This window comes from Strigops habroptila, chromosome 1 (assembly GCF_004027225.2).
Source record: "Strigops habroptila isolate Jane chromosome 1, bStrHab1.2.pri, whole genome shotgun sequence".
In the NCBI taxonomy this organism is placed as follows: Eukaryota; Metazoa; Chordata; class Aves; order Psittaciformes; family Psittacidae; genus Strigops; species Strigops habroptila.
In genome coordinates, this window is record NC_044277.2 from 74,064,672 (window position 1) to 74,088,696 (window position 24,025).

Consider the following 24,025-nt stretch of genomic DNA (forward strand, 5'->3'; position numbering starts at 1 on the left):
TATTCTGAGGTTTGGCTGGCTGCTCCCCCATGTTCACTGCAGGCTGTGTATGAACTCATGTATCTTTCTGGTCTCTATACAAACTGGAGATTCCCTGCTTTTCTATTGTAATTCCTTTGTCTGCTGGAACCTGAATTCTCTGGCATCTCCCCTGCGGACCAACTTTAGTTGACCTTCAGGAATGGAGCAATCAGGGTTCCACCTGACCTCGTCACTTATAGCAACATAAGAACACTGTGAGACAATGGGGGAAAAAACCAACAAACCCAACAAAATGCTGCCGTACTGCACCTAAATATTCAGACTTGCAGAATTTGGGAAGAGTGGTTTCAGAAACTCACATTTCCAAAAACCTGCCTGCTTTTATTGCCATTTTTAATTTTATTTCAGATAAACTTTATTAATTCAGCTGACAGAAGTTCATCCAAGCATGACTTGTTAAGCTTTGCACAATCCACAATGAAGAAGAGCAACAGTGCATGACAAAACTTTAAGCTTATTCGACTCCTGAATTACCGAGCAAACACACATTTCCTGAATGAGATGAAATTTTGAGCTACAGCATTTGCTGTCAAGAGTTTAGTCAAAATCTTCTCTGTCCCCTGGTGAAATGCCCAGCTTCTTAAAGAATATCACTTTTAAAAATCTGACTACATTTCTTGAATACAGCAACTGTTAATATCAAGCTATTGACTTATGTTTAAAAAAGCAAATACAAAAATTACACTTGGCTTTTTTCATAAGTAATGATAAAATATTGGCATTTTTTATTTCTGCTCTGAAATCATTGTTGAGTTTTTTCTTTTCAGAAGTTTCTAAATTATATTTAATTAAACAGCGGGTTTTTTTAATTTTTGATTTAAAAGCTTCCCAGGAGCCTTTGGAGACATCACTGTAACCAAAGCAATGTGAAAAAGTTTAACACGCTTAACTCATAACATGTTGAGTTGGTGAACCACCACAATGCGCTCAAGGCAGATTTCCAGTAATGATGATGTATAAATTTTACTTGAAAGTTGCATTATTTTCTACTATAGCTAAACATGACTGTTAGTCAAACTCTCTACATGCAAACAGCTGTTCTGCTCTTCTAATACAATAGAAACATATCCTTATTCTCTGGCTCAATTTTTGCTCTAGAGTCCACACTAACCATATATTTTTCAACTTGTTTTTTTTAATGCCTACATTCACAGGCAAAAGCAAACTATACGTCCATTAGAGACAGGTGTTTACCTGAAATATTTCAAAAATCTAATGTAAAAAGAAAAAAAAGAAACCCTACAGAATTCTAATACAACTATTTTCCTGGGATTTATGTGGGGGGAAAAAAAAAAAATAAAAAAAAAATAGAAAAAGCACAAAAGAAACCTTAGGTGGGAAGGAGAAGTTATGTTGATAGTATCTCCAAGTAGGGAAACTCCACAACTTCTCAGTGCAATCCGTTCCACTGCTTATCTAAACTCATGATGAAAAATGTTTTCATTACATCTGGTCAGAATTCTCCATGTGTCCGGAAAAGTTTCCAACTTGTGCCTGCCACCTCTCATTCTACCACAATACACCTCTGAGAATAGTTTCGCCCTGTCTTTTCTATGTCCTCCCATTACCTGGTTGTTGACAGAAGAAAGACCCATCCTGATCCTTCTCTTCGAACAGCTAAATCCTGCGCTGTTCCCTCAGCCTCTTCTCATGTACCAAGTGCTCTCTAGCCTCCAGCGTTCCTGGCAGCCATGTACCGGTATTGAACTTGCTCCAGCATGCTAATGCCTTTCTCATACCGTGTAGCCCAAAACAGGATATGGTGTTCAAGATGTAGCCTCCTGACTTTCAAATAGAAAGGAGGAATCACTTCCCTTAAATTTCTGGGTTTGCTACTGCAGCTCAGGATCCCCTTTCTTCATAAGGTTCCACTCAGCTCATTTCTCCAGCCTGTGCAGGTCTAGGCTATGGCAGCCTCACCTCTACCAGGCTGCTGGATTTTTCAACCCCAATATTAAATACCTACAAAGGCTATTACATATACTTCCACAACAAGTAGCCTAAATTAGATGTAACACCCACAGCTGTACAAGAAAACTTTGTAACTGCAATTTTATTTACTTGACCAACGCAGCAGAAATTTTCTACCTATGTCACAGTGCATTTCATCTCTCTCAATGTTCTTGAAATGAAGGATCTTACGGGTTTATCAGTTAGACTTGCTGGATGTTTTTTTCAGGGAATTTGCAAACAATTTGCAAACTCCTAAGTAAAACATCAGTTTCCCCAGTAATGACGTGTGAATAACATGAGCATCTCCAAGAGAGAAAACTACACTGAAGAAAGCATATACAAAGCAGGTAAGCTTTCCATGCAATTCAGTAAGTTTTATTAAATTTTTGCTTCCTGTAAAATACAGAAACAGTAGCTGATTGCTTAGGATGCTCCAGTCTTTTCAGGAGACTTTCAATAGCAAATGGCAAATCACTTCTACGAATTTCAGTGGGGGGTTGAAATTTAGTTTTGAAAAATTTTATTGCCTGACCAATTTGCAAACTGTATATTCTAAGAAAACGAGTAGGCTATGCTTGAGCTGCAAACAGTAGCTCCATAAGATTCTGAGTTCAAACAGTAAGGCTCCATAAAAAAACACAAACGTAAACAAACGTAAGTTGCTCACAGAAAACAGGGATAAAGAATGTGAAACAGAAACTTGTTTTAAGGATTTACTAACAAGTACAGTTCTTCGCTGAAGTCCAAAGGACACTTGTTTTTTGTAAAGACATATGTATGTTACATATATATGCATGAAATCTATTTTCTTGCTTGTTCAGTCGTTCTACTCTATGGCACTATTTTGCCTGAATTGTTTCAAGAGAAAACATGAAAACATGTAGCTGAGTTTTCAAAGTGCCTCAGAGATTTTGTTTTCACCTCTGGAAAGGAAAAAAAACATTCTCACTTTCATCAGCTTCTGTTTGGAGGAACTACATTATATGGCCGTGGGAAATTCAGAAATCTGAAATACATTAATAGGTGCTTCAAATTCTCAGAGATGGAAGATCTCAAAGATAATGCAAGCATCTAATTGCCCCCCGTACAAAAGGGGGTGACAGACTGATGGATCTGGCACAGCAGGAAAAAGCACCTCAGCCAGAGGGATGGAGCAGTATAGAACATGACTTGGCTCCTTATGCAGTGTATGATGAAATTTTAACATTTAGCAAGCTGAGTAATGAACTGCTCAGAGTCTGCCAACAGGGAAACTCTGTGGCATCGAAGAGTTCCCTAATGTTGTCCTACTTCATGGTCTAAGCATTTTATTCAGCTTTATCAGAAGCCATTGATTCTCCCTTTGATGCACAGCCAAGAACCTGTTCCTGAAGAGAATGTAATCCAGTCCTTTTGGAACAATTCCCTAACCCTTTAAAAAATTACTACTGATCAAGGATATGACAAAATTTACTTTGGGTATTCTGATGGGGCCCAGCTGTGAGACAGGTAGACACAGAAGTGATGAACAATATTTAAGCTGCGGTGTTTCCTCACATGCCCAAATTAATTCTTCGAGGTTAGCAAATGGTCCTGTGGAAGACCTGAGCTTTTGTGTCCCTTCAGTTGAGCAGGACTTGTCACAATCAGAGCTTTGGATAGAGCAGTCAGTTCTGGCTAATCCAATCTCTTCTGAACAAACTGGCACATCCACTACTACAATCTCTTCTGAACATATTGGCACATCTACAGGCAAACTACAGTACAGCAATACCACTTTGTATCACAGAAACTGAGTGCCAGATTCTTTCCTGTCTACTCAGAGCTGCCTCTCACCAGGCTTGATCAATGTGAGCTATGGAGCTACACCATAGTAAGACACAGTAATTCCCATTACGGATCTAGGCTGCATAATTCTGTGCATTACTTTCTGGATCCAAATTTCTGCAACAAGAAAAGGTTATATAGGAAGTCCTTATGGACTGAAAAATAAGCCACATGGAGCTTCATGGTACAGCTGGATACACAACTCCTTATGGGCCAACTGTCAAATATGCAAGATGAGTGCAGAAAGCAAAATTGAAGCCAGAAATAACAGCCCTTTAGCATGTTCCTAAAACCTGGTCTCAAGGGCACAATTTTAAGACATATAGGAAGACTCCATGAAACTACTACACCAAGGAGGTAAAGCTGAGATCAATTTTCCTGATATCTCCACAACAAAGGGCACTATAACTACTTATGACGTGTATCTGCAGTTGTTTTAAGATGTTAGACCAGGATAGAGCAAAAAACACCACTGTAGGCTATTTTAGACTGACTAAAATTGCAAATATGGACAGCTACTCCATTACCAGTTCTAGATATTTGGGTAGAAGGTAGCAAATATTAACAAGAAAAATGCCTTTTAGATATTTTGAGTGAATTATTTTGAAGCAGGGGGAAAAAAAAAAAAATCTAACTTCCCAATATTAAAATATGCTGATTACAATCAGTCCAGTTTGATTATTCCTTGATAAGGAAAAGGATCTGAATAATAAACCTATGTGTCACCAGACAACAGTGACATCACTGAAGGATGTATATTCTTCTGCTTCTACTGGAGACTTGCAGAAAGGATTTCACTTTCAACAATGACAGTATTTAAAATAAATGCAACTGATTTAAGGACTGTTTTAAAAAGCTCTTTACCAATAAAAGCTTAATAATTACAGCTACAAGGCCTGATTTTAGCTTGTGTTCTGCTAGAAAATCTTGTTTAAAACAATTAATTATTCAGTAGCTGAATAAAATAAAGATGGCAAAATCTTCAAATTGCCCTGTATCAATAAGAAACTTATTTTAAAAGCATTTAATACTTGCCACAAAATTAATCACCTTGAATTAAAGCAGGTATGTCTAAAAAGCTTAGCTTCACAGCAGCCGTATCTATGAAAAGAAGTATTTTTAAGCAAGCCTCTTCTGCTCCCACAGACTCCAAAAGACTTTAACAAGTTAGACACTCTTTTTTTCTTAACACGTATTATTCCACTACATAGTTCTTTATCTTCCAAGTCTTTGTCTCACTATACTATGTCAAAACGAATAATCTCAAATCTGGATGAGCACTGGAAAGTCAGCACAGCAGCCAGACTGCTATTTGACTTCACTTCATATTTGTGTTAGTTCTACCCCCTCCCATAATGATTCACTATTTTTAAAACTAACAAAAAACTATTCATTTAACACGTATGGGAGAAACAACCAGCCAGCACAAACAGTATTCAGACTATTACTGATTTCCCTTTTAAAGCACTTGCCAAGTCTATGAACAGCTATCTATTTGTAATCTTTTGACATTATCTTCTGGACAACAGTATTTCAAGTATTTCTTACAATGTTTTTAGTTGAAAGGCCAGTAGTGTTAAACTCTCATATGTAAAATGTTTCTGGTGCAAGTTACACATGTCAAAAATTTGCAGGGAACCTCCTGTTGTTCTAGGTACGAGTTTATTACACACAGACATTAGCAGTCAAAATATTAAACTTTTCAAATAACTGGAGCCTCTTAGGAAACAGCTGAGTGAGTGACCTTGATGCCACTGATGACTCAAAAGCATAACTTTACCAGTATGAAAGAACTTAACCAAGAAAACCTTTTCTTCCAAACAAGAAACTTCCCAGCCTCCGTACCACTGGCTGGGATAATCCTAAAATAATAGTATTATTCAAGAGTAGTTCATATGGCTTTCCTGAAATGCAGTCACAACATACTTAAAATTTCAAGTACTGGGGGAGTGCACTTAGGGTACTTCAGGTGCAAATCTAGTACTGAATTGCTAAATATCACCTTCTCTGCGCTTAAATAATTCTAAGTAATACAGTTTCTCTAATGTTAATGTAAGTCCAGTTGGTGGAAAAGATTATATAGAACAAAGTAAGATTTAATCTCGGGGAGTTAATTCTCCCTTGATTTATTAAGAATGTTTATATTTAAGTCAACTTTATGTACAGCTTCTGCTGAATTAGTGAAAGATTCTTCTGACTTCTGCCATTTTAACTGAACTGCTACACTCAGTATTTTTGCTGCTTCTTCGGCATTCTACTGAATAATTATTTCCTATTATCAACCACTAATTTATCTGATTGAAGTGTATTGCTTGAAGAGTTTCTTCCAATAGTGATAGGTATCTTTTGTAGTTTTTCTACTAGAATCACACAGAACTTGGCACTAAGCTTGGCATATCATACTTAATCTTATACATTGAAAAGGTAACACACTTAGTGTTTCCACTGATAAAAACACAAGATATGTCTATACAACAGGTTTTTTTCTTAATCCTTGTAACTCAAATTCTACCATCTATCATTTATTAGGTTCACCTGAACTTACTAGCTCAAACCTACAAAATCTTTACTCTCACCAAACTGATCAAGAGATCAGCTTCCTTTTGTTACATTGGCTTAATTCATCTCGCCATCATCCAAACAATGTATCCCAACAGTTCCTTAAAATAAAGAAAGCCAGTGTTTAAAAATAGAGAATGATTCATATCTTATCATTGCACTTTGATGTTGGGTCAGCAGCTTTAAGCAATTACCACTAAAGCTTTTAATACCTTGAATGATGAACTTATGAGAACAAGTTCACGAAACTTATCAATACATTTCTGCTAAAAGAAGCTAAAAACCTCTGGCTGAAAAACACAGCTGTATTGGTAATGGAAACAGGAGTTTTGCTGCTAATCCATTCAGACTACAGCAATCAATGAATTCCAAATGCGACTACTATTTTGCTACTGGGTGAACCAGATGCCAAATTACATGAAATTAAGTCTCTTCCTGAAATTCTCTTTTTAAAAAGCAAATCAAAATCCAAATTTTCAAGCTCTACCAAAATCTCATGCTCCCTGGTGTATAACTTTTTTACAAAACTATGATCAATCTTGTTTTCAGTGGCAATTCATAACAGCAACAAAATTCATTACATGACAAAGAAATTAACCATTTGTACATTACCTAATGCTGCTCATGCTTCCAGTTTCTGATCCAAGCTTACATCTCTCTAGCTGGCTAGCTACAATCTGACGTTCAGCCTCAAGTTCTCGAGTCAGTCTCTCAAACTGCAGTTCCTGAAAAAAAGAAACCATTTGGTTTTACTTCTTTTAAGATTATGAAGGAATTTCCGTACATAAAATGATGATTTGTGCAAGAACTGTTAGTATAATATCTCATAGGAAAGCTTTTGTTTTATCCTTTTCAAACACAGTTCAAACTTCTGTGGTAACACCTACTCATTCCTTCATTTACCCTAATGATATATGTCATGGAATGAGACACTTTATCAGGAACGGAATTTCCAAATACATTAAACAATTTAGGCCTACGTCAAAATCATTCATAGTTCATGTAGACCTCTTAGTAGCACACAAATGTATTCTTAACAAGCTGATCCAAGTATGACCACAAATGAGAACAATTTGTGGTACTTAAAAAAAAAAAGATGTGAAGTTCTGCAGATGATCACGTGGTTACAAAAGCTTTTGTAGTCAAAAAAGACAACCATGACAGCACACACTAGCAAAATAAACTAAATCGAAGGTGTGTTGATATGTACTGAAGGCAGTTTAATTTCTGCATTTAATGATGCCCAGAAGGGAAATTCAAGTAGTTTTGGACAAAAGCTGTGTTAAAAATCCTACCACTAATTGAATGTATTTCCTTTTATTCTGTCAAGAAAGCCAAACCAGTCCCACCAGGTAAGATTTATCCTCAGAGCTTATAAATGTATTTCTAAAGAGTTTTTGGTTTTATACACAAGAGCTTATTTTTTTTAATTAAAAGTAAAAGCAAAACTAATACAAGTAAAATCCCCACTATGCCATAAAAAGCTGCATTTCCCACATAACGGTAGCAGTAGTTTTATCAAACACAAAATTGAGACACTTTTAGGGAATTAACGTTTGTTGTAAATTGGCCAAATGTTGCTGCCGTTTCATTTCGGTCATAGTTACATGAAGTCATTTTCACAGGAAAGCAGAAACAGCTTTCTTGAACCTTTTCTTTGGGTTTGTTGAAGGCTAAAGGAGAAATATTTTGATAATTCACTTGTTAAGTTATTCCTGTGTCCACACAAATGCATCCATTATCTCTTTCTTCCTCTTTTCTTTCAAAAGCTTCCCTAACGCAGAGCTATGAGAGAGAGTCCCTTGAAAAAACTCCCCAGCAATGTCTTGCCTGGCAGAAAAATACCCCTGGAAATAAGTTACATCCACCAAGTGTCACTGAAGAACTTGTACTTGAGAGAAAGGAAGAAATGCTTGGAGAAAAAGATTCAGAAGTCTTCATCCTTTGTGCTACGTAAAATCTCTGACCAAGAAACCAAGGGTAAATGGAGGCATTAAACTTTTCAAATCTCTGAAACAAGGCAAACCATAACTTAAAAGGAAGACGGAAATGGCTGGTGGTTGTTCTACCTAATTCAGCTGCATCAGTCCTCTTTGTTTCTCTTGTTACTGGCATCAAACAGCTTGGTGTCCTGCATTGCAAGTAAGGAGAAAGTCCACACAGGTTCTGTACAGCATGAAATAGGGTGCTGTGTATACTTAAAAGGCCACTGAGTATTTGACAAAGCCTACTTAATTCTGTATTTGTTATTCCAAGCAACACTATCCAGAGCACAAAATACTATCAAGTCAGACTGATGCAAAAAGCAAAACACCACTGCTCACTGAATGTTAATAATGCATTAGTAATCACAGTTCATAATATTCTCTGCACATTTTTGTAGTACTCAGAAATGACTTTTTCAGTGTTATTTGTAAGCAGGACTATTAAAAATCACCTAATAAAAATCACCTATTTCATTTATGCCTACTTCACAGAGAGCATTTGTCTCTCACCTAGTAGAATCAATTGTCTGAAAAGATGAAGAGATCAACTCTTCATGGAGTTGATCAACTTTTCAAGAGTCATTATTCAAATCCTGGCGTTGTTTGCATAAAATAAAACCCTTACTGCAGAAAGGACTGTAACAGAAATACTACTAAACTTCTGAAGAATGTAAAATCAAAGTGTTATAGCATTTGCTATGCTACCATGCTTCTGTCGAAGTATGTAAGCACTGAGAAATCCCGATAGTATAAAATGTCAAACAAAACCAACCAGAGCATTAAGTTTACTTTCAAAATAAAAGCAAAAGCTTTAACAGTTATTCTGTTCCACTGCATTGTTAAAGTTACTTGAATCTATCATGACAATGGTACTGATGCACAGTCTGATGCTTCGCATACATTGTCATCCAGCCAGCTTCACTTCCCACCATGCCAGGTGAGGCAGGCCAGAGATGTTCTTTGTCATGGCCTACCAGAAGGCACTTTTTTTACCCACCTAGTGAGAAGGAGCAGCTGTCCACATAACCTTGCTTAGAGAACGTAAGAATCAAGGACTGCCCATGCTCACATCTGCCTTTTCCTAGACAATCGTGTAACTGATTGTGTCCTTTTACTCTAGTAGGTGTGCAAATAATCTCTCTCCAGCTCCCTTTTGTCCATACTATCCAAAGTCAAATAAATATAGAAATGACCCCAAACTTATATTACTGAAATACTTACACAGTAAATATTATTTTGCCTTTTTCTTTTGCTATCTGGAATGATCTTAAGGTCCTTTCCAACCATGGTATGATTCTGTATCTTCTAATATATTTTCTATGTTTCGTATTTCTTCAGTTAAGCACTCTGGTTGACTACTTTCCAGACACTTCTGCATTTTCCCAACTTTTACGTCATGATTACTTCATCTACAGAACATTTTTTGTTCATTATTCTAGTCTCCAAAATATACTCTTCTACTCTTGCCTCTGCATTTATCTTTCTTTCTTACTTATCCCTTTCTATTCTCTTCTAAATTCCTTCTTTCTTTTATTCTCTAGTATACTCCATGACTCATCCTCCGCTAATCTCTTTCAGTCCTACTATACAAATTGCTACTCAAACAAATGTCCTAAAATCATCAGTTTAAGCAGCCTCTCTCTTGGTAATTGTTCCCTTACAGATGGAACTCTGTTCTTAAGATATAGAAAGTGTAACGTGGTTTCACTGCCCACGTTATTCAAGTCCTACCCTGCAGAGATGACTGGAAAAGGACAGTTGTGTTTACGTTCCTCCTCAAGCAGGAAGCAGAGATATGCTGGATCACTTCAGAAAAAAAATAATCTGGGTTTCTAATGCATGAAAATGGCTATAATAGCTGAACAGTAACTTCATTACTAGCTTGATTTAATTGCTGCTATTTCTCACTTAACTGACTTCTGTCAGGTGCCATAAGAAGTTAGGGATGGAAGGAAGGAGATGAAAGGGGGGGTGGGGGGTGGGATATGTGAAGGGGCAGAGCCAAACAATTATTACCTCAGAATTATCCTCTACATTAAATCTAACAAACAACTGTGTTAGGTATTCCCTCGTATGATGGCAAAGGTGCAGGTCCACAGGGTTGCCTTTAGAATGAAAGAAGAACTCAAGCAAAAGCTGTGAGAGTCTGCTATCCCTCTGTACCAAGAATCCCTGGCAGAAAACTAATTAATAAGCTTCCTTCTCTTCACTCAGGAAGCAGTGAGAGTGACTAATATTTGAATAAATCCATATGTTTAGATTTCAAGCAGCTGTCACAGTACCAGCAAAGAGACACTAGAAATAGTATTTGCTTACATTTTATAAAAATAACCACTGAACCTGACTCCACCATTTGCCTTATTTATTCTGTTTATAATCATTTTCACCAGTTCATGGCATGTTGTGTTACCTTCACAACCTTCTGTTATTTGTCTGAATCAAGCTAATCGCAACATCAAAATTAAAAACAAATTCCTACCCACTGATTATGCAAATTTGTTGTCAAGACAATTGCAGAATGAAGAATTAACTTGCAACAGCAAATTTAGTTTAAGTAATGCCATGTCAAGTGCAACTTCACAGACTGTGCTACACAGGGCAATGATGCCAAAGCAAGTGCACGCGCACAGGCACTGCACTGTGAAATGACCAGTCTGGCAATCCTTGGCACCATAAAGGGTGTGGGAGCGGGAAACCAACAGAAAGATTAGACATAATGCTGAGAGTAAGCCAGAGAAATCACTCAAGAGAGCAGCTTGGAAAAGGAGGAACATCATGGGAACTTTATCAAATTGTTCTGAAGTGATAAAAAGAGTATGTATCTGCTAAGGCCTGAAGCAGTTTATGCTTAAAAGTGGTATTTGACCACTACCATGAGTTTTTCTGTAAAAAATATTCATTATTCCAGAGACAGCAATTGGATGTATTTGCCTTTTCAGTGTGACATTTATGTTTTATCCACCCTCTGCAGCCACCAAAATGTCAAACATTAAATAAGACTTAAGTCAGGTCATATACTTCATAGTGGTTCAGAAACTGAATAAGCCTGATTTAAAAGTTCACAGCCTATGGACAGGTTATGAACTCCTGAGCTCAGGGCGCACCAAGTTAGAAGGAATTTGGTTATTTTTATGATTTGTAGCTGCTGAGTGGTCTGTGTTGACCCATGTGAATGTTGGGGGAGGGGTAAAACAGGTCAAAAGAAATTTGGCAGATATTCAGAGTGGATCTCACTTTACTCTGTCCTTTATAAAGTAATCCTTCAATCCTTTCACACAGAGATGTGTATTGATGATGAGCAAAAGACACAGCAAAATCTGTAGAGATAGTAAAAAGCAGCTGATACAAGAATAAAATAATATATCTAAATTTCAGCTGAACAGCCTTGTGGATTTATTGAATTCCCAAGAATCTTAAGGTCATAACATTAAAAGAGGAAAAGCGTTTTAGCTTTTGACTGTAAATATGCTATATAAAACCAAATTGGTGCACTGATGATCATTTGAATCTTCAAATACAGACAAATAACAGCACTGAGGTAAGGCTGGGAATCCCTGGTGAGATGAATAGAGAAAGCCTGATTACAGCTACACAAACAAATAAATCATCTCCTGGACTGAAATCTCTCAGAAGAGTATCTTAGAAACCACAGAACTTCCTGAAGTACATTGGCTGTAGAAATGTAAAACTTTGGCTCTATCTCACTGTAACCTACTAAACAAGAAAAAGTATACCTCAATGTCACGCATAGTATGTGTATATTGCTATGCACATCCTATGGCATCATGCACAATTCCATATACTGCACATGTATAAACTCCAAGTAAACGCCATTACTTAAGAGGTGTTGGCAACAAACCGTTCTTAACCTATCGTACTGGACACACATATGCAGCTAGAATCGGGGCACATACTTCCTGAGGAAACCATCAAAATCCAGGGAAGTTTAACTTGGCAGGAATCTAGGGACAGCATCATACACAAGCCAGACCTGACAGCCCATCCTGTAACTAGAAAGAAAACAGAATGTCTTGATGCTTTCAAACAAGATATAAATGTCACTAGCAATGCCCCTATCCATCTGACACTGAATGTTGTCCAGAAGCTTCAAAACTGGGCTTTAGAACATAGCATTCAATTCTTCCGGCTTCTCTACTTTCTCCATTGTTGGGCTGTGTTTTCACTGGTACTTTTTCACTGGATTGTTTCATTCTTCCCTTTCAATAAATAACATGGGAGAATAGGGGAAGTGGCAAATTCAGAAACTCAGTGGTAGGTATATTGTTGCAGGATCTTAATGGAGGACAAAAAAATTAAAATAAAAAATAATTTAAAAAGTCTTGTTAAAAGCTATGACTGCAGCTATGTGCAACTTCAGGTTTCCAGGTAACATCAACCTTAAGGAAGCATTCATACATTGGAGGGCAGGACTCCATTCCGAGAAACCCTGACAATCTGGAGGAACAAGCCAACCTCTTTTCATTTACATGAACTTCATGTCCAGTTTTGGGCCACCAGGACATGACAAGATTTTGAAGCAAGACCACCAGAGGGCCACAAAGATGATTAGAAGACTGAAGCACGTTATACAAGAAGCAGCTGAAGGAATTTGGCCATTTAGCAGGGAAAAAGGAATTTCTAGGGAGGCTCTAATTGCACACTCTTACTTCTTAACAGAGGATTATTGTTTTATTGGTAGGTAGTGTTAAGGGATGCTGAAGAAGTTCTGGAAAAAAAGGAACAGCCAGTGGAGGAAAAAAAGTATGGGTGGGGAGAAGACAACAGGAGACATGAGGAAAGGGATGGATGAAATATGAGATATGTAGATGAAAAATTAGATGTGAGCCAGGAATGCGCACTTGCAGCCCAGAAAGCCAACTGTATGTTGGGCTGCATAAAAAGGAGCCTGGCCAGCAGGTGGGCAGAAGTGATCCTCCCCCTCTACTCTGCTCTTGAGACCCCATCTGGAGTACAGTGTCCAGCTCTGGGGTATGGACCACAAGAAAGACAGAGACTTGTTAGAGTGAGTCCAGAGGAGGGCCACGAAAATGGTAAGAGGGCTGGAGGACCTCCTGGAAGACAAGCTGAGAGAGTTGGAGTTGTTCAGAAGAGACAACTCCATTCTCTTCTGAATAACCCCAAGTGGGAGAGAGAGAAGAGAAGCATTGAAGCTAGACCTGCTTGGAGTAGAGGTCTCTTTTAACCTAATTTTTCTATGATCCTAGAACTGACGAATTCTGGAAATTTTCCCAAGGCTTCATACCAACCCTTATTTTGATAAGATGTCAGATTCTCTGATCATCATCATCACATTTACATAGACACATTTGATTTAATCTAAGTGCTAGTATTTTAGCAGCCTGAATCTGCATTTCTCTAGCTTACTCCTTTCACCTGATCACAGGGTTTTAGCAAACCCATGCTTCTTTACAAGAGACTAGCATGGCATCTGGGCTATTATGTATATGGATTATTTACGGGTTAGAAAATTAGTTTGACTGATTATGGTGTTTAGAAATACACTATTCCTTCTTTTCCACACAAGATTAGTCCAGAGAAGCCCCTTTCATGCTTTTAACAACTTTTACAGAAATCAGAGCCTATTTTATTTTCTATTTTTAGGACTCTGATACAAATGAGGTCACAAATGCATTCAGTTGCACATTTCAGCAGTCCAGGCACACTGCCCTGTTCCTCTGTGAGTTACAGGCAAGCCTTGCTCTCGGAAGGCACGCTGCCCAATTGCCTGGACTTCTGTTCCTAGGAAAATTGTATTATTTCTTCTCCAGCACAATCACCAAAGTTATTCAGATTATCTCCATTTTTCTGTTACAAATTGCCTGGTCCTTTTTTATCCCGTTTTTTTCTTCTGTTTTGTATTCAGCTTTAGCCTTTCAGCTCACTCCTTTCTTCTCCTTCTCACCAGTTTTTGCATCTCTTGCCAACACTCCCAATGGTTTATCACCCACCATGATTGCTGTGCTATTCCACTTCCTCCCATGCAAACTACTTCAGTCCTCAAAGTAATAAAGTGTAAGTAAAAGCCTTGGAGTGTTAGGACAGGATTAGAAATACCAAGAGCTTTCTAATCTCATATTTTCGCCTCTCCACCCTCTGCAGCAGCAATTTAAAGAGGATGTAAGATAAATTAACTTTCTAACCCACTAGCTTTGACTTGCTTTAGGGCTTATTGTTATTAATTGTAAAGCTCAATGTGGGAGCAAAACAAAACCTCAAAGATGATGAATCTTCTCCAAGGAGAGTGAGAGAAACAGGGGTGGAGTTCGGTAACAGACCCTGACTCTTCAGTGTTACACTGGCTTGTAATTCTCCTTTACTTCTCAGTTGTCCAGGCACAAAGATTTACTATGTCTAAGTTGAAAAGAAAAGGGTAATTCCATTTCAAGTAGACATTTTTGGAGCCTGACTTTGCATGCTCAGTAAATCTAATATATCAGACAGAAAACGGTGGGCTAATGCCTTTTACCTCGATATTCCAACACATATCTGTAGGGTAATTTTGGAAAGAGCAACACAGTCCTGTTGCTACCGGAAGATGCTTTATTATGATGTGAAAAATATGTGTATGGTTTAAAGGCCCATGAAAAGCTAAGAAAATGAAAAATGTGGTTTCAAAAAGTGAAACTTCTACAAATGTTCTAGACATTGAAGCACTAAGAAAACCTCTCTTGATTCTGACAACATACTCAGCTTGTAGTTTCCCTTTCTTCTCTCATCTGATCTGTGGTCTGATGGGCGTTATGCCAAGAAGCTACAGAGGTGTCAGTATACACACCAACATATGTGGATACCAGTAACACACAACCCTTGTTGTGCAGTCTATTTACATGTTTAGAGATCTAAAGTCTTCTCTGGCATTTTCTTCATGGAGTTCAACGGCTTCCTATTTACACATCTCTAAAATAGTTCTCCTTTCCAGAATTTTGAAGACACACTCCACCCTAGGCATTAGGTGCAGATGGAGAGCCAGCATTGTAAATCATTAGCTTTACACTTGTCCAGAACAGTCCAAGAGATTAGAGACATCTAGTACCTTTTTCTTCTCCTCCTTCTATTGGAGAAGTAGTTCTGGTGAACGATTTTCTCTTTTGATTTTCCCTGCCTTGTAAGAGAGACTGATTTCTCAATCCATACACAGACTGTCAGTGCAGCATATCCAAGAACAGACTCCATAATTTGCAATTATCCTTGAATCTCTGAATTAATTATGCTACTGGAACTGAGTATTGCCATGAGTATCTATTAAAAAGCTAGTCATTAGCATGCTAGTAAGGGATTCAAAAGTTATCTAACAAAGCAAGATGGGCTTTTTCTTTTTTTTAGGGGGTAACCTACTGCATGCAAATTAATACCTACAGGATTTTGGTTTTTCTTGTCTTACAACTGACAACACAGAATCTTGATTTTCTGCATATTTACACAACTCGGTTTGCTACACTAACTGAATGTGGCTGGACTTTCAAATAAATAAAAGTACTACAACAAAACTGTAGGAAAATTCAGCACAAATACTCGAATGTTCATGAACAAAAATTCTAGTATTCTCACAGACAGTACATTGATTGGTCAAATAATTCACTTGTTTATACTACTATTAATACTATTAAGTATTATGGGGAAAAAACAAGCTTGCAAAAAGCATGGGCTCAAATATTTGAATGACAGGACTGCAAACCCTTGAGGTTTGCACATTTTCTCTCACAGATGATTCTGTGGCAGTAGCAGTTAACTTTAATAGCCTAAACTATGCTTCTGGATCTTTCCTCTTTTATTACATCTTCTATTACAAAGAAGAGAACTAGTAAAATAATTAGGCAATTCATTCCTTTTCTGGCTACCCTGCAGAAATACCACAGATACAGGAAATTCCCAACAGATTCATATTGTTCCTTATGAAAGAGAAAAGCAATTAGTAATGAAAATGTTAGTTTTAAGAACTATCATTATGATCTTATTCTCCTAATAGCTCATCTTTTGAACAAAGTAAAAAGGTTTTCATAATGAAATTACAGCTTAAAAGTTACCTGTTTGAAAACAAACAGGTAAGGAACATGCAGTTCAGTATAACATTTGTACTATGGGCAAAGATAGCGAAAGAGCTTAGAATCAAATTATATAAACAATCTCACTGAATAAAAAGAACTTGTATGGGTTGACATATGGAGTTGACAGTACTGGCTGTCCATCAAGACAGAGACATATCTTTTGAAAGAAGGATACAAAGAGCGATAGTTCTGGGAGTCTTCAATTTCAAAAGACAGACATGGTGCACAGACTGAATTTTGGACACTATCATAGACAGCTGCTTAGGATGCCTTCCAACACTTAAAGAGAGCCTACAAAAAAGCTGGAGAGGTACTTCTGACAAGGGCATGTGGGGATAGAACAAGGGAAAATGGCTTTAAACTGAAAAGAGGGAAGATTTAGATTTGATATTGGAAAGCAATTCTTCCCTGTGAGGGTGCTGAGGCCCTGGCACAGGTTGCCCAGAGAAGCTGTGGCTGCCCCATCCCTGGCAGTGTTCAAGGCCAGGTTGGATGGGGCTTGGAGCAACCTGGTCTAGTGGAAAGTGTCCCTGTCCATGGCAGGGGGTTGGAACCAGATGATCTTTAAGGTCCCTTCCAACCCAAACCATCCTATGATTCTATGCCAACAAGAAATATACAATTCTTGACTGGGTTTTGGGTAATGCCTAAAAGACGGTTTGACATCTTGCAGCAGAGAAGCCGCTCTTTAAGTGATCATTCTGTGCTCAGATCCAACATTCCTACAGAAGGCAGAAAATCTGCCAGTTATGAGCCACATAAAAGAGAAAGTACATAACAAAAAATCAAAAAGTCTGTATAAAGCTAAGAGTTAAGTCCTCATAGGCAGCATGGAAACAACTTGATACCCCCATGCTGGAAGTACGCAGCCAATGCAAAGTGTCAAGAAAAGCTTAAAATAAAACAAGAAATTAGCACAGTTAAACAGGAGGGCAAAGGAAGTCATTAGAAACAAAAATGCTCTTTCTGAAAGCTGAAATCATCTTCAAATGATGAAAATGAAGGGCCATAAATGCTAACAGGTTAAATGTAAAAACTCAGGACTGCACAATATGGTTCTATGGGACAAGTAACCATAGCAAACAACAAATCTTTCTTCAAATGCATCAGGAGCAAGAAGCTGCCTGGAGAGTCTGTAGAGCCACTGGGTGATCACAATATAAAAGGGTTCATTGAAGAGAAACTAAATGAATCCTTCAGAAAGGTTTTTGCTATTTCATGAGAAATTCCTATGCTAAGAACTCACTGAGGGAGTCTTATCTGAGAACTGCCTGAAATTGGAGTGACTGTAGAATAGGTCGTGAAACTGACAAAACAAACAGTAACAAATTGGAAGATCAGATAGTATTCACTCAAGAGTTCTAAAGGAACTAAAAAATACATGGCTTAAAACAGATGTAGTACCTGAGAACTGAAAGATACTGAATGCCGTGCCAGCTTCCAGGAAGATCTATAGGATAAGATCTATAAGAGCAGCAAGCCAGTCAGTCATACCAAGGGAATTAGTGGAGCCTACAGCATGGAGCAGAATTAGTGGACAGCGACATAAACATAAACTACTTATCCAGAAGGTTTCTGTAAGGATAAGTACTTTCTTAAATAGGCGGTCAAGGCTAGAAAGAAGTTGTAAATTCTCACACTTGAAGGTGTTGTTCTGCTAACAGGCAGGGTACTCAACAGAACCACCACACACTAGCCCTATAACATGCACCATCTATTAAATAAGCACACTAAAGCAAACATGCACACTAACAAGCTATAAATCTATAGATATATAGTAAATAAGCACAATAAAGAAAATCAGACATATAAGTAAAGCACAGAGGAAAATTAGCAATGCATCAAATCATTTCTGCATAGAGAGAACAGAGATTAAGAAGAAATACATCACCAACTACCACCAAATCATCACCCAGGCCCACACTTCAAGGTTGGCAGCCCCATTACAGCCGATGCCAGGAGTCTTAAGTAATTGGGAAAGTTCCTACACGGTGCGTCCACCCATAGGTGAAGCGTCAGATTCAGCTACAAGAGGATCCTGCTTTTGTACCCTTAGAAAAACAACCGGCTTCAAGCCAGCTCTGCAATTCTTTACTTGTGGGGCCGTGCAGTTTTTCATGATCTCACCATTATCCATGCTAAGAGCATTGGCCAGGCACCCCAGCGCAGCCAAGTATGAAGGTCATAGAACAGTGGCACACCTGTGTTTTCCTGCCTCTTTCCGACAGTCACGATGAACATAAACATATAAACTCTACCAAATACACTTTGACAAAAACACACTTCATTAGGTCTCTCAGTCATGAGAGAGAACCAACTCTCAGCTAGGTTCCCATCCATTACAGGTGTCCACCAGTGAAGTTCTGGTTCTGTGTTCCACATTGTTCAATGCATATGTAAGTGACTTGAAACAAGGAGTGAAAAACAGGGGACCAAGTTCAGCAACAACACAAAATTATGCAGGATGGTAAGGCTGCAGGGTGACAGCAGAGAATTTTATAAGGATGTTTTCACAGCCTGAAAAAGCAGGACACAAAGTGGGAGATTAAATTCCCTGTAGATAAGCAGGTGATCCTCATGGACCAAAACCAATCCTAACTTCACATGCCCTTCAAATTCCTGGAAATACTTCCATGAGTTGCATACTTTCCCCCAGAAACATGAGGCTGACTGGCCTGTAGCTTCCTAGATCTACCTTTCTGCCCTTTTTGTAGATGGCTGTAATATTTGTTCTTTTCCAGATATACAGAATTTCCCCTTACTTCCATGACCTTTCAAAGATGTTAAGCAGTTTTGTGATCGTATCAGTCAAGTCTCTCGGCACTCTCAGTTGCACCTTCTCAGGAGCTGTACATGTCCTGTTTCTACAGACAGTCCCTCACTTGACCCTCCTCTACTAGCAGTGGTTTGCCATTTGCTTCATCATTGCTTCCTGACATGGCGATTTAGGGCCTGACATTACCTGTGCAGACAGGCCGAGTGCCTCAGCCTTTCCTGTGCCATTTTGTTATGAACTTGCTGGCCCTGTTCAGCAACAGGCCTACATCTTGCTTGTACTTCTGCTTCCTACTAACATACCTGCAGAAACTTCTATGCTATTCTTGTTATCTCTTGCTAGTTTGAGCTCCAGCTGAGCTTTTGCCTTCCTAGTTGCATCTCTGCACACTGAAGCAGTATTTCTATACTCCTCTTTGGGAGCTTGCCACTGTTTGCACTGCTCTAGTGCTCTTTTTTCCATTTGAGCTGTCTTGTAGCTTGGCGTTTTTCCAACCGGTTTCTTTTTATGTCTCCTCCTTTTCCTGTGTAGAGGGTAGGCTGCTCTTGTGCTTCATGAAGCAGCTGTATTGGGAAATCTCCTAAAATTCCTGAGCTGCTCCAAGACAGACTCCCATTGGATCCCTCCTAACAATTCCCTGAATGTATTGAAATCTGCTCCTCTGAAGTCCAGGCCTTCATTTTATCACTTGTCCTCCTCAAGCCCCTTGGCCTCTACACTCCTACAGTTGCTGCAGCCAGCACTGCTGTTGACATATGTATTTTCAAACATGTCTCTATCAGTAAGCATTTAGTCCAGAAGAGCACTGTTCCTCGTTGGCCCATCCACAGATTGCACTAGGAAGCTGTCCTCAACACGCCCTGGAAATCTCCCAAATTGCTTATGAACCACCGTGTTGCTTTCCCAGTAAATATCAGGATGTTTGAATCCCCTTATGAGAACGAGGGCCTGTAGACCTGAGGCCTCTTGGAGGTGAGCAAAGAAGGCTTCATCCACCTCCTCTTCCTGATCCTATGAGGTCTCTCTCGGTGGCTCTGATATTGACTCAAAAGCGCCCTGCAGACCACAGCCGGCCTCTGTTTATTAAAATTGTTCTTCTACACAGAGCAGAACCCTTTCTTTTCTTCTACCCAACCTCTACTGTCTTTCCTTATGGTCTTAACGGTCCATTACACAAGCTCTCCCACTGAGTTACTGTAATCTCAACAACATTGTAACTCTGTGACTATACAAGGAACTTCATTTCTTCTGTTTTCTTCCCCAGAGTGTGAGGGTTGGTGCACAGGCACTTGGGACAATCTGTCAGCTGCTCCCTCTCTCTGAGGGGAGTGCGGTAGCCTCCCTTATGGCTCTGCTACACACATGCTTCCACCTTGTCCCCTCCAGCCTTGATTCTCTCCACTCTGCCTTAACCTCCATTTAATGTCCACTTCATTGCTCCCCAGTCTATTGGCAAAGGCATCCTTGCACTTCCTTGAGAAGTGGATCTCTTCAATCTGTATATCATAGTCCTTTGATTAGGGAAGGAGAAAGAGACTGACTCCAGCTACACAGTTAGGTGTTGACCTAAGCAATACGCCCGCTTTTGCCTGCACCCTTCCCTGGCAAGACTGAGGAGAAAACAACCTGAGCATCTGTTTCCTTTAACCCCAAAGACTCTGCAGTCCTGGTTATTTTTTCCCAGATCATGCTTTGCAAGATCACTGGTGCCCACCTGGGAGAGTAGCAAGTCCTTGGACTTCATGAGTCTTGGCTGTCTATCTGCACAGGATTTCAGCTGTATTTGGACTCCAGGCAAGCAGCAACCTTCACATGACTTTGTCAGGTCAGCAGACACGTACCCTCAGTTTACCACACAAAGGAGTCTTCTGCTGTTAATACTCAGTACTACTTTTCCCTCACAAGTTAGACCTTTTGAGCTGTTAGCCTGGTTTCCTTTCCAGGGAATGTGTTCATCTTTCCAGCCTATTCCCAAGACTCCGGATCCATTCTTCAACTGAATTTTTCCAGATGAAGGGAGAGCTGCCTCAGGTCACAAGCTTCCAGGGTGCCTTCTTCTGTGCATTGCTATTCTTTCCCTATTTATGCTTACTTCTGGTCTTCTCTTGTCTGCACACTGAGGCCTTGGCCCTTACCCCTGCGGCATTGTTACTTGACATCCTATTACTTTCCTGCTCACCCCCCTGCTACAGAATAACCTGCCGAGCTCTACCCACAGGTCCTATGCCTGCCAGCTTCATGGTCCATTAGGCAACAAGTCCAACACGTGAGGTCCCCACCCCACTTAGCCCAGCAAGGACACCAGGCCCTCCCCACTGTTCCTCACCTGAATGGCCATATCCCCACCCAGCAGCTCTGGCTAGCCAATGCCTCTGTCACCCTAGGAACAGCATTGTGGATTGACACGAGTGTCGTGTCACTATCACTTGATCACCAGCTTTCCTACCAAGACAGCACCAACAGTCTTACGATGCTGAATAAAGTCATGGTGTGCTAGCATCTTGGAAATTGCAGGAAATTCTGCTCTTCCCATGTCTGAAATGATGTGGCAGAACTGAAGAGAGAGAAAAAAGGTCTACAAGGATAATGGCTTCTGTACAAGGAACTATGAAGTTGGGAATCTTCAGTGTGGAAAAGAGACAGCTTAGGGAAGACAAAATGCCACATGGCATATTCACTAACTCTTCCAAAACAAGAAGTATGACATATCAAATGAAGCAAATAAGAGCCAGACTTAAAAACAGATGAAAGAAGATGGTTCTTTATGTAACAGGCATGCTTTTGATGGTTACTGAGCATGTCATAACTTCACTGGGTTCTGGAAATCTGAAAACAGGTGGCTTTTGAGTATTAGGAAACAGTATCATACATTCTTGCCCTGTTCTCAGTCTGCCCACAGTATATACTTATGCTCATCAGTGGAGACAAGTTGCCCAACTAACAATGGCCATTCTCATTAGTGAAACATACATTTATTGATACAAAACAGAAACCAGAAAACATAATGAACCCATTTTTTAAATATAAAAACATATTTTCACCCATGAAACATCCAGCTTGGGAATCCAGGCCATCCTTCCAATAAAACACAAAAGAGTTTTGCTATTGAGAACTCAAACAAACAAAATAAAAAGACTCCCAGATTTGGACTACTTATTCTAAGTAAAATGGTGAATGGAACAAAAGAACACTGGACTGGATTTGTAGTTATGGCTCTGGGAGATCAAATACACAATAGACACTTGCTGCACTCCAGAATTACCAAGCCTCACTAAAATAATGGTGCTGTTTCCACAATTACAGGACAGATACCAGTTCAAAGACCAATCAGTTGCCACCAAAACACTGTTCAGGAAGCTGTTGGTAGATTAAAATGGACAGAAGCATCTCTACAGGGATGTTCCTTACAGGAGGGATACTGGAATTACTGCTGTGATACAATTCCAAAACAAGAAAGCCACAGGAATCATTGTTACTTTCATTGAATCGAAAGGAAAAGGAGAGAAGAGAGAGACTAAAAATAATGAATGAATCAACTTGTTCCAAGTTATTTCATTAACATTACTGTGGAAGTCATCTGAAATTCAAGCCTTTATTACAGCAAAACATCGCGATCAAAACTGTGCCTACCTCCAGGTGAGGAATGCTGGAATCCTCTAGCAGTGTTGATAACCCCAGCAATTTTGTCCAAGATCTGGCACTTACAATGCACATCACTAAAGCCCCTAACCCTGAGTGTAGAACAAGCAGGTAGGAGCTACAACTCTCTTTTCAGAAAAGACCGATTCATGATACCACAGTATTGAAAAGGAAAGGCAAAGTAAAGAAAACCAAGCCAGCACATACTGAATTTTAAATGTAGTGCTTTAAGTGAATTTAATGGCAGAAAGAGGGTTTGAATTGATTTCCAGCCCTGGTTTCTGAGCTGTGTTTTAGAGCCATATCTGTTCTCTCCCCTGCCCCCCATGTTAAATGCAAGGTCTCTCCCCACAGTGGGAACTTGGACTGGGTAAAATGCAGGCTCTCTCCTCCCCACACCTGGCAGCGGCTGAATGCCACACACATTCCCTCTTCTGTGACTGCAGGCACCGTTTCCATGGTAGCGCCAGGAAAACCACTCCAAACCGGTCGGAGTCGGCGGCAAGGAGAAGCACCGGCCCCAGCAGAGCTCCCTCTCGCCTCCCTGAACAAGGCACTCCGAGAAATTAGGAGCAGGAGCGAAGCTGGTCACGCAGCCTGGGAGGGACTGAAGGCACCGGCAGCACCACGCAGCACGGAACCCTCCCTTCATGTCTGATGAGAGCTGCTGTGGCTCACACACACGATACGGCAGGCCGAGTGCCCCAGCTGTGCAGGTAAGCAGAAGGACATCTGCCACAGCCGGCAAGTGCTCAGCTCATCTCCCCTCCTGAGTCCTCTAAGAGCACATTGACTGTGATCCTATGGTAGATATATTTCTGGCTGCTCCCTGGTTAAGGGGAAGTCGTGATGCACCTCATCTTTTTTTACTTCACAAATCTCCTAGACTAGACTAGACTAGACCAGCACTAGACTGGTACTAAAGTCTTATCTAGATTTTTCAGCATCTCAGGACCGTGAATGTGTTGCGATAATTTTGTCCAAGCCGTATGATTTGCACAGCTGAATGTCTCAGAGACAGAAATGAGATGAAATGTGACACTTCTGAATGATCTTCACTAGCCTGAAATAATGAGAATCTGGAATTGCAATCTAAGTTTGCAGAATGAATCAAAGACACAAGATTACTCTGGCCACTTCCAAATCCCAACCTGCTCACAAACCACAATGCAATATATCAGCACCAAAAACAGTCCCTA

At 39.6% G+C, this 24,025-nt stretch overlaps 1 protein-coding gene across 7 annotated transcripts in view; it reads right to left on the reverse strand.

Annotated features, from left to right (window-relative positions):
- The window catches only part of CTNND2 (catenin delta 2), a 530,492-nt gene that overhangs the window by 393,657 nt on the left and 112,810 nt on the right, over positions 1 to 24,025 (reverse strand). For all 7 annotated transcript variants that reach the window (XM_030485322.1, XM_030485314.1, XM_030485286.1 and 4 more), the window contains exon 2: positions 6,973 to 7,085. In XM_030485322.1, coding sequence (XP_030341182.1) covers positions 6,973 to 7,085 — 113 coding nt within the window. The remainder of the gene's footprint in view (positions 1 to 6,972; positions 7,086 to 24,025) is intronic.